Genomic DNA, 19,339 nt, shown 5'->3' with positions numbered 1-19,339 from the left:
CATTGCTGGGCGGTGGCGCGTTGGAACACAGGTGGGACGCTGGAGCTGCTGACGACTCCACGCTCTGCTCACAGACAGGCGGTTTGGACGGCTCGGGGTTAGTAAGCCACACACGCGGCTCTCCAAAAGCATGTGCTGGGAACGCCAGCCCTGGTTAGGAGATGGACTGATTGATGTTACTTCTGTCACCAGGAGCAACTAAAACCACCCACTAGCCGGCAGGTGACCCCACAAAGCAAACCAGCCCGTCTGGTGCACGCTCCCCACCTCCCCCTGCGTGAGTCCGGGAGGGAGATGGAAAAGTTTGGGGAGTAGTCCCGGTCAACCAGAAGGACAGTTTTTCATTCCTCAACCACTGCTCTCAGGTGCTCCGGAGACCGGGAGGATGACATCCGGACAGTCCTCCGGCCACTCCCCCGGCCGATTATGAAATTCTGGAGACTTTGTACCTCACCCCGCTAGTCAGTCCTTGGGCCCGCGGCCTCTCCCCGGGCTCTATAAAGGTCGCAGCGCGAGACGGTTGAACTCACTTGCCTGACAAACCCGGGGCCAGAGGACAAAGGCCGGCGCGTGGCTCCTCCAGGCTCTCCGCCGCGCTCCAGCCGCATCCGAGCGGACAGACAGTCGTCTCCGGCCGGCCAGTGCGTTCCCGCCGCCTCCAGCAGCCTCTTGCGTCCCGCCGCCGCCACCGCCACCGCCACCGCCGCCACCGCCGCCACCGCCACCGCCGCTGCGCAGCCCAAGCTGCCCCATGTGCGCCACCGCCGGGAGGATGGAGACGCGCGGTGCGGGCAGGGCCCCCGCGCTGCTGCTCTGCCTGGGTAAGCCCCCGCCCCTCCCGCCGCCCCCAAAGAGGAGACAAACGTGGCCCCCGCGCATTTGTCATGTGACAAGTACAGAGCTGTCCACGCGGTTCAAGTTCAAGTATACTAGGTTTAAATGATGTCTCTTATTATGTGCGTCTGTCTTTCCCTACTGTGGTGGTGGTGGGGGGGGGGATCGGTGTGAAAATGCCTCTCATAGATAAATTAATTATTATCATATAGGTCATGCATGAATTAATATATCTCTTTACTAGGCAAGATAAAAAGTTGTTGAGAAGCATTTGCTTTTGCTTTTGAAAATTTGCCAATGCCAGAAATTCAAAGTACTGGAACACACTCTTGACGTTTCATATTTTTTTCTTTCTGTTTGGAGGGTGGAGAGGAGAGACTACACCCGCGCATAAGAGATGTTTTAAAAGGAAATGCTTTTCCTCCTTTGTCTTGCACCCAGTTTTCCAAAATCTAGCCTGGTTAAGCTTCCCGGGGAGCTGGTGTGCGCCCGGGCCAGCTTGGCCGGAGCTACAGAGGGACAGAATTAAAACGCTGTTGGAGGGTACCTGGAACGGAAGGGCTGTGGCGGGTCCTGGAGCTCCCCACCGCCCTTGGCCAGTACACCTGCCACTTCCGTTTTCCCCAGTAGCCGGCGCCGCCGGACCAGCCTCCGGAGCAAGCGCTTTGCAGTTGCTGCTAATTTCACCGGCCTGAGATCGCGGAGGGTGTTTTAATGCCAGTCTTCGTATTTGAGATGATTTAGTCCTTGTGGGGCAGGCGGAAAAATCATTTTATGGACTTTCTGGTTAAAAAAATAAAAAAAAAAAAAACCCACTTCTTCCTAGTTTCTTAAACTTCAAGAAGAGTTTGAAGTCGTATGCGAATATTTTAATAAGGAAATAAAAGTTACCACCAGTCTCACCTTCTTCCCGGAGTTGCAATGAAGCAAATTTCCCCAACACACTAACTCTACCTGTGCAGGAATGTGACAGTTAAATTATTATTTCGACACGCTTTATCTCAGAGGTTGAGAGAGCTAATGAAACAAATATTATGTATAGCTGAAACTTACAAATCCAAGTATGGAACATAAGTGAAAAATAGGATCTGTGGTTTCTCTACCAAAACTGAGCTAAGAATGACTTGCTAGAAGATTTTCAGTAAATGAGGTGGCTTTGCTGTCTCTGTTTTGAGGTCTTTGTGAAAAGAATAAGATTAGAAAGATGACAGGCTTCCCTAGAGTTAGAAATTAACCTAGAGGTCAGAATGGCTTAGCACTTTTTTCCCCCCACCTGTAAGGTTGCATGGGAACAATGCAAGTGTCTGTTCTGGGCATCTCATTGAATATTCTAATTTGAGACAGCAAGGCCTATGAATAACCTGGTTACTACCCACTAGTGTGTGTGTTGTGTGTGTTTTTGTTGTTATGAAAGTGCTTACCTCCTTTATTGCATTACTTAATTATAGTTCACCTATTTCATCAGCTGCCAAGCCCATTTCCAAATGAGTTAGGTCAGTTTCTGTTTTCCCAGTTTGTTTGGATATTTCTCTGCCACTAGGAAAGTTCCTGTTTGAAGTTCTACATCGTATCTGTATACTCTCTTCAGGTATGCAGGTCCTGTAGTCTTATTCTAAAGCACATGAAAAAAAGGAAAGGCCACCTGTTATTTCTGAAATTGTGTTTTGTTCCCCAAACAAAAGATTACCTAGAAATGCTTTTCCCAAACTCTGTCCTTCAAAAGAAAGAGACATTTATTTTAAATTTCAGCATATATTGTATTATTGCTTTTTGTGGAATTTATATGTATTTACGACTGGGGAAAAAAGTTCCACGCCCCACACTTAACACATGCAGTACACTTACATTTATAAGTGTTTGATATTGATGCTCTTGTTTTATAGATTGGTGAACTATGACCCAAGTACACACAGAAAAGGAGTGCTAAACTGAGATAATTCATATGTAGGTTTACTACTACATTTAGCCTACTGAACATTAAGTAAAAGAGTTGAGATGCCCCAAACTGTGTAACATTTTTCTAAGTAATCTATAATTTTAGAGCAAAATTATCCTTTTTAATCCTGTGATTCTTCCAGAGAGAGAAGAAGAAATTTTCATCTTGAGTTCTGCAGTTATGTTTAGGAGCTAACATCAAACATTTTTATACATGCCCAAATGGGATTTGAGCATGTTCCTGAATGACATCTCCAAGACAATTTAGCCCTACTTCATTGCACAGGGAGAAGTAAGCAGAATAAATATTCTTTCTTGGAAAAATGAGAAGCACAGATTCCAGTGAGACGATTGGCTTGCCTTTGATGGCCTCTGTTGACCCTGAAAGTTTCTGAGCTACCTGAGTCTTGGTACAATGTTAGATGACACATCTTGGCAGAAAACACGATAACAGGTCTCTTCTGCCTGGATTTTGACCCAGGTACCCTAGCTGTCTTCTGCATCATCTTGCCACTTGAGCAGCTTGGGTAATTGGGGTGTCGGGTTCAGCACTGGGACCCAAATCCAGGAGGTGGGAAGGGAACTAACAGTCACCAAATGCCAGTGTACCAACTATGTTGTGTGTTAGGTGCTTTACACACATCATCAAATAACTGTATGAGGTAGATATGATTAGCTTAGTTTTGACAAAGAAAAAAACTAAGGCTCAGTGAAGGCAAATACCACACAAGGACGTAGAGATAGTAAATGGCAAGGTCACTCTGTAACAATAAGTAAGGAGCTAGTGGCTCTTGGGGTTAGCAGGAACATAATAAAAATAATAGCTTCTAGAAGAGAAGTTCCAGAGTAGTCTGGGGCTGTCCCAGGGCTTAGAACCTGTCTTAAGGATGGCATATGTATAGAAATGGGCTTTCTGTCTCTTTATGCAAAATCAGGCCCATAAAACATGTGACTGTTCTCTTAGGCTATGCTAAAATATGTTAAATTTTTACTTACCATTCATAATTTTCAATCAACACAGTTCCTAGGTTATGACTTTTATTATAAATCAGACATTGAAGTCATTTGACAGGGGTCTTTATTTCTATATTTTCCAAGATGTATATTAAGTAAAACAATCAAGGAAAAGGAATAATCATATCTTTTTATATTATTGTGGCTTGAATATTGCATCCATAAGGGACCAAGTTGGAATCCACAGCCCATTCCTATTAACAGGGAGAAAATAAACATATTACCTTGGTTAAAAGAAAAAGTATAATACATAAGTCAATTTGGAAAAATTGAATTTGAATGTTTTCTGTTTATTTCTGTACAATAACCTTCCATTTACTGGTTAGTGGTCACCCAAGAAATGCAAATGTCAAGTAAGAGATCCTCTTCAAAGAGACTGTAAATTAAGGTGTGGTTTCCTCTTCTCTCAGTCTGCACTTTGAATATAGGCCTATGCAAAGTGTCTAATTAACATGGCCGTAACTGCTGCTGGGAACATTCCACTGGTAGGCAATGGGAAGGCACCCCAACACTGTAATAGGGGGATCCTCAGGGAGGAGTAGCCTGACAGCCATCGCCTTGGTATGACAAGTCTGGAACCTTTGAAAGAATGAAGTAATGTGACAGACTCAGTGTCCTCTGGCGATGCAGTTTATGCAATTCGGGGTGTCTAGTTATAGGGCAGATAAAGGTTCAGTGGCATTCTAGGTTAAAGGAATGATTTAATTTACAAGGATACTATTTATATTAATATTGCTCAGGGTTATTTGGTAATTGTCCAGAAAAAATGTTAACCTCTAATTTCTTAGGTCCAAAATTCTCAATTTTAACTTTGAGGCATGAAAGTAATACACACACATATATTTGTATATGTCAAACTTTATAGTTTTGAATTAAGAGGCATAGTGTATGGACCACAGATTTCATGCCCCAGTTTTTTACTTTAAACTTTCAGAAATATTTATTACTCTCTAAGCCTCAGTTTCCTCGTGTGTAAAATGGAGATCATAACATCTATCATGTCAGGTTATTGCATATGGATATAATGATAAGAGAAAATAATAAAAAGCACTTTTGAAATTAGAGATGTTATCATCAGCAGAATGGTTTCATACAAAAAGCCTCATTTGATTCTTACAATAATGCCTGTTTAGACAGAAAAGGTATTATTGTTCCCATTTTACAAATGAGGAAACAGGCTTAGAGAGCAGTAAAACAGCATGCAAGGCTCCGTGTTTCAATATGCCTGTGGATACTCCCAAATCACTCTTTACTTTTGGTAAAAGTTTTCTCATTCTTTAAGACTGAAAAAAAAAAAGAGAGAGAGAGAGAGAGTACTTCCTTAGGCAAGTCTTCTCTGATAAGCCCTGCCCACCCCATCTCTCCCTTCCCTCTAGTCCTTGTGGCATCACACTCTAAGTGTGTATATAACCCTGTCTCTCTTTACTGAGGCTGTGCTCATCTCTTAGCATTTGTATTGTGTTAGGCTTATATTAAGCACTCAATAAACGTTTGTTGGATAGAAGATCAGATTGATACTTTATTCAAAGTTCTCACCACTATGTTTTTAGTCAACCAGCTGTTCTTTAAAAATGTGCTTGAGAAGCAAAATATTTTGAGGTTAAGCAATAGTTTTTGAAAATTCAATTCTGTTGTTTCTGATAAAGTCTAATAATTTTTTTCCCTCTTTTTCACATTTCTATCTCTTACTACATTTTGTTTTCACTGGTGGTATGCCAATCGAAATCCAGGTATATCTGCCGTGTGTGTGTGTGTGTGTGTGTGTGTGTGTTTCAGAAAGAGAGAGAGTTATTACTAAGAGTGATATGTTTGAATAATGGATATACAGTGGGAAAAAGAGGAGTATTGTTTTAGAAATGAAAAGAAACTTAGAGAAATCTAATCCAAATTCCATCTCATCTTCTCTCTGCCTCACCCTCTCTTCCTGGTGTCTTTTCAGAGATAAAGAAACTCAGTTGCAAAGGGATAAAATAAATAGCAACTCTGGTCTCTACTCACTAGATGTCAGTAGCACCCCTAGTTGTGACAACCCAAACAGTCTCCAGACATGGCCAAATATCTCTGGTTGGCAAAATTGCTCCTGGTTGAGAATCACTGACTTAATGTACTTGTTATTGCTCTAGCACAGTGCCATCCATAATTCACAGTATGAATAATCAGAGCTTGAGTTATCAAGACAAATGAAATTAATATTAATGCTGAGCCAGACACAAATATAAAACCACTTCATGTGTTTAAAAAAATCAGCTGAGTAATTTTTATTGCTGATTTTAACATGGTCTGCATCAAATAATGATGAATCTTATCGATGATGGAGTCATGAACACTTTCTTCAGTCGCTGTGTTGCTGACCACCCCACGCCTCCTTTCACAGCTCTACTCTCTTGGCTTCCACAACACTGAACTTTCTTTGTTCTCCAATTTCTTTTTCGCTTTTCTTAACCACTTCTGTCCACTCCCTACCACCTGTTTCCCAAAGTTCTGTTATTTTACATTCCACACTATTTTTTTTGGAACATTTGAATGGCCCCATGCCTTTTGTGTTAATATCTCCTCATATGACATTCAAATAGACCTCTTCAACTCCATGCTTATTCTTTAACTCAAGATCTGTATTGCCAACTGCCTTGGAAAAATAGATAATACTAAAATATGAACTTTAAAACTAAAATTTGTTCATTCCTTTTGTCCTCCCTTCATGCCTTCAGGCCTGAATGCCACCACAAACCTGCTGTCCTGCCTGTGTTTTCTACTCTTTTAACAGCACCATCCTCCTTGGTGTTTTCTGGCCAGAAACTTGGCATCATCTGTTAATTCTGTTCTGTCCTCACTACCCACACGTGTCTAGCCCCATTAAGCCTATTTACGGCAGGAACAAAGTCTTTTGCATCCGTTTTCCTTCCAGCATCTTATTCAATATCTTGCACATAGACAACTCCAAATAGATATTTGTTGAATAATTATCATTTGACACATGTAGTTACTAAAAGCAAGGATAGTGTAAGCTACTATCCTCCTTCTTTTCTGTTTATCGGGTTGTAACTGAACTCTTCCCACCCTAGTATCATACTACGGATGCAAAGGTGCCTGTCACTGAAGTCGAGGTCACCAATGTTGACACCAACTATATTTTCATAAACTATATTGTCGTAAAGTAACATTCCTTAGTTGCTTCCAATGTATGAGCTGTATTATGTTTGTCCTATGAATGAAAAGTTATTTGTGTCAAGAGTTTTTAAATCACCTTTTATGTACTCAATTTCTTCTTCTGTTTTGTGCTGATTACCACTTTATCCTTTTGGAAATTCATGTTTGGCAATGGGCATCTACAGAGGGAGCAATATATGCTTCTAAAAATCCCACTAAAGATTCCAAGTTTCAGGCCACTATATGACCATATGAAAAGAAGGCAAATAGCAAAGACACATAATCCACACTGTTGTTCCTTTAGGAGAGTTTTCTTCTGGAACAATAATGTACTGGTAATTTAAATTTATGAATTGGATCTGTAAGGGTAGAAGTAAAAAGCCAGATAGAAGGGAGTAAAGGTAGAAAAGGTTATAAAAAGCTCCTCTTCTGTAATGTCATCTTGAGGAAAAAATATTTCCAATAGAAAATTTGAAATAATACTCGAGATGAACCTTTGGCTTTTAAGGGAGGTATGCTTTGTCTTTGGAGCTGTTAAGCACACAATTCCAAAACACCCAGATTAATTTAAATGGTACCCTTCACAACAAGTGTTGGTATACACTCTCCAGCATTCTGGAGAGACTTCCATTGTGAACAAGATACACATCTTTAAATTCATTTTTTGGATAAAATAGACAATTCCCTTATATTTTAACTCAATAATTCTTGATTGGAATAGTTTGAAGTATAGTATTGTATGATAATATGTGAGTACTAAAATACATGAGCACTTTGAAGTATGAAATTACTAACAAAATTGGGGGATAATATTTAATGCCTATGAGTTAGAAAACATGGCATAGTAAAGCTTTTTTTGCCACTTGACAAGGAAGATCCTATGTCTGTCTTTTAAAATTCAAAATTAAAAGAAATACTTATTTGTAACCTATTCTGTGAACTTCTGGTTTCATGATATTTTACATCAAATAGTTATGGTTAGTTTCTATGTTTAGTACTTAATGAAGCTTAGTTACAAGGTTAACATTAAACAATTGCAGGAATAGAATGATTCCTGATAGAAGGCAAGGTTAATTTTCTATACATTTATAAATATACGTATATACATATATATATATTCTCTGAAAAGTAGGCTGTTACTAGAAAGTGCTGACAGTAGGTCTTTTCAGTATTTGATGTGATAAAGAGTATGCAATTATTTTAACCAAGGTGAAGCAAGACCATATGTAATAGTGGAATTTAATTTAAAGTAAAAAGACATCCAAAAACAATGAAGGCATGTTTGCTCCTTGAAAGTACACAAGACCTAACAAGCCTAGTGCATTAACAGACAAATCCTAAAATTACAGACTGCCGTGGAAGAAGGTAGAAAACTAACAGTCTGTGAGTAGGTTGGCGTGTGACCACAGCAAAAGTGTGAACAAAGCGGATTTTGCTATCTGTTTGGGCTGGGCAAATGCTATGATTCATCGTGAGTTTGCTGTTCTGCTCTAAATATTCTAAAAGCTTAAATTGGGAAAATAAGATACATTCTTTTCATTCTATAACCCGTCTCATTTTATTTTGGATCGTTTTTATTTGCTTGACTATTTTCCAGAGGAATTTTATCCAGAGATTTGCAATTGATTTTGCTGACTTGGCTTGGTCAGCCAGTCGTGGAACCCTCGCCCCCTCTGCACTGGCCTCCTTCTAGATAGGTCCCTCAGTGGGACCATTAGGAAGCAAGGTCAAAAGAAACTCTATACAATACGAAGAACATTTTCTTTATCTGGCTTTCTGTCTGACTGTTGGGTAACCACCAGGGCCCACGACATCTAGCGCTACCCCCATTCCAGTGATGGCACTCAGCCTCTCCCACACGCAGTCCCCAAGGTTGCGTAAGCATGTAGGCTCGGCCCTGACTCACAGGGAAGAGGCGATTTGTATCCTGTGAGTCACTGGCATCACTTCCTGCTGGCACAATTGAGATTTCACTGAAACACAACCTCTGAAAAAATGAAGGTAGAGAGACGAAAAGGTGAGCTACACATTCCTAAAACCCATTTGGAAATTTGACCTCAGAATTAATGGCCTCTGAATGCATTTTGATTTCTGTAGCTATGTTGAAGTAGAAGTCCCAACTGCCAGTTTTGAGTTTATAGATCATTTATACCGTATCACCTTGCATTGAATCCCTCTGTGTCCCAGTTAGCGATATAAAGCTTGCCGCCAGATAAGTTTTTTGGACACAGACACTACCCAAAATACTTAGTATCATAGTGAATTATTTTCTTAGCAGGGATCCATTGTCAAGGATCAAATATAATATTTGCAACTGAATCACAAAAAGATTACGTTCAAATAATGCTAAGAGCATTAAAAATACTGAAAGATTAAGGGACTATATGGCAATGACTTTAGCATTTATTCCTTCCCTGTATGACTTTACAATAATCAGTAGTGTAAGGGTGAATGGATGGTGGACACAGTAATCCTCTGTGGGTGGATTTTTCAAACTTCTATCCACCCCCACTCACTCCTCTATCCCAGTTTGCAAGAGTTTGGGACAGAGGCATATTGGAGAGACACTTGAGAACCACTGCTTTAAAGCAATAGAGTTGTGCAGATGGACACATGATTTAGAACCAATTTTGCTGTTTTTTGGCTACACTCATCCATGACAGAACTGCAGGTATATTCTTTAATTTGAAAGGACCATTTAAAATTATTTACAGTTCCATCTGCAAAATATCCTGCTGTAGGATTAATGCAGCAAGTCTCACAGAAACTATTTTGAACTATGGACTGTGTCCAAGGGAGCGTCACAGGTAAGGAAAGCCCAGTTTTCGTGGAGGCACACCCTGGGCTGAACATTCTTTAATTAACAAAGACAAATATTTCACCTGTGGCCTGAATAACTGGAACAAAGTTTCCAACAGTGGAAAAACTAACAACTACTAAAAACCTTTATAAAAAAGACCGAAGAGCAACACTCCAAAACAATTCGTTGGATTCTATTATAGTTACAGGTTGCAGTTGTAAGCAGCTCTAAACAGAAAAGGCTAGGCTTTGGTTTCTGCAAAGGATAGAGAAACTTGCTTCCAATGTGCATTTTTTCGTGGCTAGCAGTTTCCTATAGGTGAATTAGTAACATGGTCTCCAAAGTTTTCCTCAGTTGAGGAAGCATAGAGAAATAGGAATGTCAAGAATGCAACTAGAATTCCAGTTTGTATTGAGAGAAAACTGTTTAATTTAATTTTTCAGTAGTGAAAGTGTATGGCAAAATTAGAGATATAAAACAACATTGACTTGGATTAAAATCTAGCTAATCCTCCATAAGGAGCTATGTGGAAAATAGATTTCATCTCTGTTCAACTGACAATGAAATCTAGGCTTTAGCCATTTTTTTTTGTCATTTAAGAAAAATATTTTTTTTTGTTCTCTAATAACAACTGAAGCAACGTTTATATTTTAGGAAAAACATGGAGTGGGGAGGAGATAGTTCTAAACCTTTAAAGAAAACAGTATTTTCAAATTATTGAAAGAGTATGAGACTTGATGTCAAAAGATAGATTTTTAACTCTTCTCTTCTGTGGTCACTAGATAAGTGATGTTGGACAAGACATTTAATTTAAATGCACTGATGTTATTTATTTGAGACTAATGACTATTTCACAGGATTGTTATAAGTGTCATGTAGGAAATATGAAAATATAAACTATGATGCTGATGTTGATGTGTAATTTTGTTTTTAGAACCTACAGAATATGCAATTTGCTTAGCAGATACAAGCCCTCTTTGAGAAAAAATAAAATAAAAGTCCTGTATTACACAGATTAGATCATCATTTAAAGTACCTATTTACGAAGATGTATATACTTGTTATAAACCAGTAGAGGGCGCTACCCACGTACACTGCTAAAACTCAGGCTAGGTAGCAAGAGAAGTTGAGAGTCAAGGAACATTTGTAAGAGTTTCTGGTCAGGCATTTCAGAAAGATATTATTTCATTTCATTCTCCCCCAAACTCTGTAAGACAGGGAAAATTAAGACCCAGAGAAGTTAATTAATTCGTCCAAATTCACATAGCTCAAGTTTTTCTCACAAGATTGCCTTTCTACCACCATACTTTGTTACCTCCCTATGGGGTTAAATACTCGGCTTCAATTACAGCCACCCTAGTTTGTTCTGTACGATGTCTTCATACTCTAAAATTATTGCTTATCTTAGAATTCTATCATGTAGCCCATTTAACATGTATCCTTGGGAAAGCTTATTTAAACTCTTTATGCCTCAGTTTTTTCATATGTCTTACGGGGATAATAATAGTATCTTCCTCAAATAGTCACTGAGAGGATTAAATACATAATACAGATAAGGCAAAGAGGACCACACCTGGCACACAGTGCATGTCCAAGAAATGCTCGCTGCTGCTAGCGACTATTGTTACCAACACCGTTAATATTTATGGATAGAAGTTACTCACATAGACTAGAAAGAGTGGTTGAAGTGCAAACACCTGAAGCTTAAACAGAAGAAGCTGAATGCCTTTAAGTACACATGCATGCAGTCAAAAGGCTTTTTATCATGCCTTCTATACAATTCAAAAACTGCTTGAGTCATTCTGATGTTTGCTTTCCAACATTTATCTTTTCACCAGAGACACATGATGAAACAGCCAGTTCAGATTCTTCCTGTGCTGATAGAAACTGGATTCTAGGCCTCAGTGTGGTTCATCTGGCATGCCTGTCTCTTCTCATATTAGATAAGATAGATTCTGACTTTACGCAGGTTACATTTTATCAATTGAAATCTGTGCCTGTGGTACTAGTTACTCAGGAGGCTGAGGTGGGAGGAGGATCGCTTGAGCCCAGAAATGTGAGGCCAGACTGGACAACATAGTGAGACCCCCTCCCATCGCTAAAAAAAAAAAAAAAATTAAAATCTATTTTCACATGCAATACAGTGCAAGGAGTAACTTAGGCACTTAAATCAACAATGAATGTTTCTGAGGTTGAGTTTCCCACTTGGTTGTTATCATAAGTAGAACCTGATTTTTTAGTTGAAGCCTTCTGTGATGGGTCAACCTTGGAGCATCACCCTGGACACATCATGGAGTAAAACAGTGGAAATTCTCCAACTGAAGGCTGATTAGGAAACTAAACTTAAAAACAGATCTTTGAAAATGTTATTGTGAAATGTTTAGAGCAGATCAATTCTGTAACTATGAATATAATGCCAAGACTTTTACCCGTGGACAGAAGAGCTGAGTTTCATTTATTTTCAGTTATATACCTGTTTCCATGAATTATATTCTTTCATGGTTTTGATAGATCAAATCCTTGAAATATTTAAGACAACTTTATAAATACTGTCATTATGTGGAAATTTGATCGAGCTTTCTTTCCTTGAAACACTAGTTATATATTTGATTTTCTTCCATAAACAGCTTTCCATCTTCTACAAGCAGTTCTCAGTACAACCGTGATTCCATCGTGCATCCCAGGAGAAGCTAACGATAACTGCACAGCTTTAGGTAAGCCCAGCATTGTCCATGTCGCATCAAGGGAATTCCCATTTTTAAACAGAATTGCAAACTCAGAAACTATAAATATGTGACAATGAAAAACAGGGGAGGGAATAGCTGCTGTATTAATTTTTAACTACCTTATGAACTAGAGTTCTGAAAAAAATATATAAAGGTATAAATGATGGAAGAGGGACCAGACATCTAATTATATGGAAATATTTAAACTTAAAGAGATAGAGAACAAAGAAAATCAGATTCCCTTTGGCCATTCCCCCAGAGATTTACTGCAAAACCATCATCAGAAACCACACCGACAGACTGGATTCCAGACAAAACAGGAAACCTCTGTACACAGAATTTCTCTCTCTCTCTCTCCCTCTCTCTCTTTCTCTCTCTGTCTCTGTCTCTCTATCTCTCTCTCTCTATATATATATGACACATACACACAAACACACAATTTGTAAGAGGAACAAATGATTTCCTTTCTTTCCCGTCACAGTGTTCATTCAGAAACACATTTGTGGAGTACTTAATACGTGCCAAACACCGTACTAAGGCACAGAGATGCAAGGATAAGTAAAGCACAGTTTCTCCCTTAAGGTCTGCAGATCCTGGATGTGGTCTAAGGGGGACCTGCTTTGTATTCCGTCTGAGCTATTGAGTCAAGAGTCATATTGAGAAAACAGGACATCTTCCACAACAACTTTACCTTCTCGCTTGTCCCTCACCACTGGGCTCCCTGGAGGTTTGATCAGCCTCCCCTACCACCTTTTTTTTCCTTCTTTGGTTATTTGGGCAAGAGTATCACCATCAAGATACTTTAAAAAAATAATATTATAAGCATCCTTCACGTTTTAGTAACCAGAACATTCTAAAGTGAATTTTACATGTAGGCTGCAACACTATTTCTGCTGAGGCTCCTTTTTCATTGTTTTATTGGCTTATTGGCCCTAACAGAAGCATTTCTAAGGGTTTGTCTAGTTCATGTTCAAGTCTCATTGTTAGATATGTTCAGGGACCTTGGTTGATTTCTTTGATGGTAATCTCAACAATTTACAAACACACACCAAAATAAGACTTGCTGGCGTAAAAACCTGTCATAGAAATTAAGCTCTTTTGAATTAATAATGCTGTCAGCTTGCAATTTGCGGGGAGAGTAATGAATTTCAGAATTGTTTGAGACTTGAAAAAATCAGACAAATTTTGTTTGGAGAAGTGAATGGTACCTACTGTGACAGATAATCACGTGTGTATGTATTAAACTTGCCTTTTCTATCCTTGTGCTTTGTCTTTTGAGACCTAAATCCTCAAGTATTGTTTTGTTTTGTTTAGTCTGTTGGACCTTTTCCTTGGGTTCAGGTGTTTGTTTATTGGCCTAGGGAGAATGATAATGACTTCCTATTCCTGAAAATTCTCCTTGCCTGATTGGCCTCTGCCCTGTTTGGTTGAAGTGGCTCGGTGGTTACTGTTGTGAAAGGCTGAGTAAAGCTTCCAAGAAGGCAGCAGAATATATTCAGCTTTCCATTCCCTTCACAGTTCAGACAGAAGACAATCCACGTGTGGCTCAAGTGTCAATAACCAAGTGCAGCTCTGACATGAACGGCTACTGTCTGCACGGACAGTGCATCTACCTGGTGGACATGAGTGAAAATTACTGCAGGTAATAAGCCAGAAATAAATGAAAATGGTTTTTAAAGGTATATTTCTCTCTGTCTGTCTGTCTCTCTCTCTAATTCTGTTTCTCTGTTTTGTATTTTGAAGTTAGCCTATGTTTCCATGACCTGTTAGGATGCAGTATATACATATACATATACACACACACACACACACACACACACACACATATTATTAGAAACTATATTAACTGAGTTTTTTTAAAATTAGGGAACAAAGAGGAGCTTTCGAATTGTGCAGATGCTTTGGGGGCACAGAGTGGGGAGGGCTTCAGATGCCCCCCTCTCACACTTGCTGTGACAGCCTCTCTGCTTCTCATCCTTTCACTGGACTTCTACAGCCATTGTTTTATGAATTGATCATACTGATTTAGACAAAAGGCATCTTAAACCTACAAAACTTACAGAACACCATCTAGATTATCAGCTACCCTGACAGCTGAGCCAAACCGTCATTTTAATAGCACAGTGCAGCCCAAGAGCTATGTGGACTCCTTTTGCCAATACTGGCCCAACCCTAACGTCAGTCTTTGAATTCATCTTTACAACTTCTAGCAAATTCTGTTGAGTTCTTGCTTTACAGTGTGAAGTTAGTTCCTCTGACACTGATTCACAACCACGATTTCTTTTTTAAATAATTGATCTTTCCCTTGTATTTCCCTTTAGGTGTGAAGTGGGCTATACTGGTCTCCGCTGTGAACACTTCTTTTTAACCGTCCACCAGCCCTTGAGCAAAGAGTACGTGGCTTTGACTGTGATCCTTATTTTCTTGTTTCTCATCATAGTCGCCGGCTCCATGTACTATTTCTGCAGATGGTAAGCCTGTGTTTTGTTATACTCTGCCCGTAGACATCACTTTTATATCATACAGACCTATAATGTTGGTGAAAATATGGACAAAGTATTAGAGGGATAAGATGGAATCCGCAGTGATGATTTTTATAAAGATGTTTTAGCTGCAGAACGTCTGGCTTTAACTGTCATTAGCTCTGTTACTTATTATCTATGTGACCTTATGCAAATCAAATGGGGAGTGTCCAATCTGTCCTCTATAAAATACAGACAGAAATTAATTACAGGGCTATTTTCAGTATTGAAGATGATAAATACATGTGAAAGTAAACCCTAAAACATGATGCTTCACTTAGCAACCTATATTTAATTTATCAGGTGAAATTTGAAATTTCATAAAACGCAGCCCTGTAAATTAATAACCTCAAAGGCTTGGGATCTTAAAATTTCAGACAGACTAGTAGAAATGAGTTACCAATTATAAATGCTTACTGTTATCAGTCCTCCAAAACAGTCATACCCCATCTTCATGTACAATATTGTCAAAAGCTGAAGACTGAGGGAAAAATAAAGAGTGGGCATGACAGTAATAATGGCAAATGTGAGGATAGAATAATTAATGTGTGTACAGCACTTAGAGCCTTGTGGGTCACCTAATTAGTGCCTAATAAATAGTAATTATTTTAATTTTGATTGGTGATAGTATTGTATCAGTGTGATGGGTAGAAATGTATTATAGTAATGTTGTGTGACAATGTTGTGTGACAAATGTCAGATCCTTAGTAGCAAAGGACAAAGAAAAAGGAAATGGAAGAAAAAGAAAAGGGCAGAGAGGAGGGAGAGAGAGAAAGAGAAAGAGAACAAAAAACAAAATCCAGGCTTAAATGTGGTCACATGCCTTCCTGGCATTTTATATTTATGATCATGTTAATGCCTTTGAGAAGTCTTTTAACTAATTTCACTGTTTTCTTCCAAAATTTTTGACTATAGAACACCACCCCTTACTTCCCAATTTTTTTTTTTTTTTTACCTTGTCCAACCTAAACCTGTGCACCTTTGTCATTTTGGAAGCCCTATGCTAATGTCCCTTTGTTGTCCCTATATTTGGGTTTTTGTTGACATACTTTGTTACTAACATTAACTGCAATGCTAACAGTTTCACTTCTGAATATTTCCAGGTACAGAAATCGAAAAAGTAAAGAACCAAAGAAGGACTATGAGAGGGTGACCTCAGGGGATCCAGCATTGTCGCAAGTCTGAACGGCACTGTCAAACTTCCGGGCAGGGATGCACAGCCAGCCTGCTTCATGTTAATAGTCCTATTTTGTTAATAATATTTATGTTGGGTCAAGTGTCAGGTCAACAACAGTGTATTTTTAATTTTAATATACTTGAAAAATGTTTTTTATTTTTGTTTTATTTTTGACAGACTATTTGCTAATATATAATGTTCAGAAAATATTTAATATCAAAAGAAAATTGATATTTTTGTAAGAAATAATTTCCCGAGCTAAATGCTTTATTGAAAGCTTCAAAGCTTATATTCCTGCTGCACAGCGAGTAGGAGTGAGCCATGCCTAGGTCATGGCTTAAGAAGTGTCAGTGTATGACAGATTTCTGTAAGCCTGTATACATACATTCAAATCAATTTATATTTTTTTCTACTCTTCACATCAATGATAATTGGTTTGACTATATCAAGGTCTGATATATTAGTTGGCGCCACTGTGTCATGCATTAAAACAGTAATGCAATTGGAATTCGGGAGAAACAAATATAGATCCTGGGCTAAACACTACACATTGGAAACAAACTAAGCCCAGGGAGGCTATGGTCTCTTCAACCCATCTCAGCTGTAACTCCGTTTATCAGCCTAGAGGGGCAGTAGACAGTTCCCTGTGTGAACACACAACTCCTACGGATACCAGCCACCCACCTAACAGGTCCTCCTTACATGAAATGAATTGAAAAAACTTAATTTTATGCCATCTTTTATGTAAGCAGTGGGTATTTCATAGCTTCACAGTGTTCTTTCTCTGTATAATGCAACATTTATGTGAGGTAATTGTTGCTATTCCAACAATTAGAAAAAAAAATCCACACTTGAAGCTAAAATTTGTGCTTCCTTCCTAGAGGCTTTGTTGAAGAATTCTAAGATAAAAATCATAGTCCAAAACTTGATGGACTAGACTAATTATTATTTTAAAATATAATAAGACAATAGCTCTATACAGTGCATAAATATGGAAATACAGTTATTTCATTTTCTATTCAGGAGAGCTTTCATTTAAAAATAGCTCAGTAAGTAGCTTCCTCTAGAATTTAAATTTATATATTTAAAATTACATCTTGACACAGGAAGTGGGAAAAATAGGAAAAATAAATCACAGTATATTTTTCCAAATGAAAAACTCATTTGAAAGCTTTTAGAATTTAGAGACTTAACCACACCTTCCTATGGAGGCTGAAATGAAACCGGGGCCTTTTTTTCTGTTATTTGTTTATTTTTGGAAGAGACTAATGTTTCTTCTGTACTCTGAGCCCATAGATCTCAGGGAATTAATAGGAGTATTTTAGGCAATTGTATAAGGAGCCATTGCTGTCACCACCTTTGGATTTCATGGGAGGCTGCTTCGTGGAATGCTAAACCTTTGGGTAGAGTCTCTCTGGATGCCATACCAGGTCAGGGAGGATCTGTTCCTCCACTTCTTTCCTGGCGTGTGCTAGGGCAATAAAGAGATAATAGCCACGTCTGACCTGTGGAGTACCAGGTGCCAGGACTTGCCTCCACATGTGTCCATGAGTTATATACCCTGGTGTGATCACATGACTCTCATCCAAAGTCCTGAACCTGGCCCTTACTATTAGGAAAACAAACAGACAAAACAAACAAAACATATATACAGATATTCATGTGCAAACACATAGGTATGCACAAGGTCAACTGATCACAGAATTACATTCATTTGTTGCTCTCTTAACCAATCTATAAAACTTTAGAACAAGATAAAAGAAAAGAAAAGAAAAATCAGTGAGTTCTAAAAGGATATTTCTGTTTCCCATTTAATAGAGCCAAAGTCAAATGTGCTGTGTGAGGACATATTATAAATCCTATGCATACAGTCAACCCTCTGTATCCACAAGACCCACATTGGTGGATTCAGCCAACCATGGGTGGAAAATATTTGGAAAAAAAACAATAAAAAGTAATACAAATAAAAATATAGTATAACTATTTACATTGCATTTACATTAGGTCTTACAAATAATCTAGAGATGATTTAAAGCATACAGGAGGATGTGCATGGCTTATATGCAAATACAAAGCCACTTTATATGAGGGACTTGAGCATCCATGCCTGATTTTAGTAACCCCAGAAAGGTGGTCCTGGAGTCAGTCCCCTGTGGATACAAGGGATGACTGTATTTATTGACATCTAGTCGATATAAAGGAAGTTTGCCTGTTTTCAGTTATCTTGGCTATTTCAAAGAAATTGTATTGACTGTCCAAGAACTCAGCTTCAATCCATTTATTTCATTTACAAAAGGTTTATTGTAGCATCTCAACTTTGATATTTTGGTTTATCTTGAGCATCTCAATTCATATTACTTAAATAAGCAAATGCAAATAGTTTTGGGTATTTCTTTTAAGAATACCTTAAAAACTAACCCCTGAAAAAGTTAAATGTTTATTTATAAATGCATGTTCCATAATAAAGAATAACCAGATTTCTTTTTTATGGGTGAAAATAAGTCAAAAAAAGATGTTTTAGTGAGGATAATCCTGATTAAACATAAAAAATGATTGCTGTCAGCTCAAGTGTTCTATAGACAATGAAAAGATTTTGGCTCATATGTAGTCTATCTTCCTTTTCTCACAGATTTCTTATTGTTTACACATATATATTTTTCTAGAAGGGGCTATGCATATTCAATGTGTGAGAACCAAAGCAATTCTAAATGCATAAGTGCATAATTTATGGTATCTCAGAGAGTTAACTAAATTCAACTACCATCAGGTAATAAATCAATTTTTATACAGCAAATACATGATTCTGGTGTCTAATTTCTGTTGAATACAATAATGCAGTTAAAAAAAAACCTGCATCTGACCCATTTTGTAATTTTTGTTCCAATGTCCATTCTGCAGACTTTTGAAAGAAAAAAGTGTTTAATTTGCTGCCCAATATTTTCTAACTTTTTTCTATTCTATTCATACAATAGAAGGGGGAGTAACAACTTGTATAAACAGTGTTTCTAGAGTACATTTTTAAAAGTTTTAACTAAAGAATAATTGTATCTAAAACATATCTGTTATTCAAATTTGATGATGTTCAATGTAATATAATGTATTTTCATTTTTGCTTTTTTTGCACTCTGTAATTGCACTTTTTAAGTTTGAAGAGCCATTTGGTATACAGTTTATATTAAAGATG

The 19,339-nt window shown here is 38.2% G+C and overlaps 1 protein-coding gene across 1 annotated transcript; it reads left to right on the top strand.

Moving 5' to 3' along the window:
* Positions 1 to 525: 525 nt before the first annotated feature.
* Positions 526 to 19,124, top strand: EREG (epiregulin). The gene is made up of 5 exons (XM_069457116.1): positions 526 to 821; positions 12,358 to 12,444; positions 13,975 to 14,098; positions 14,778 to 14,927; positions 16,082 to 19,124. Exons 1-5 carry the CDS (start codon positions 752 to 754, stop codon positions 16,161 to 16,163), a joined length of 513 nt encoding a protein of 170 aa, XP_069313217.1. The 5' UTR covers positions 526 to 751; the 3' UTR covers positions 16,164 to 19,124.
* Positions 19,125 to 19,339: the final 215 nt, after the last annotated feature.

Source organism: Eulemur rufifrons, chromosome 24, assembly GCF_041146395.1.
Source record: "Eulemur rufifrons isolate Redbay chromosome 24, OSU_ERuf_1, whole genome shotgun sequence".
NCBI classification, from domain to species: domain Eukaryota; kingdom Metazoa; phylum Chordata; class Mammalia; order Primates; family Lemuridae; genus Eulemur; species Eulemur rufifrons.
Note: the sequence above shows the minus strand (reverse complement) of the source record. Positions and strands in the feature narration are given on the sequence as shown.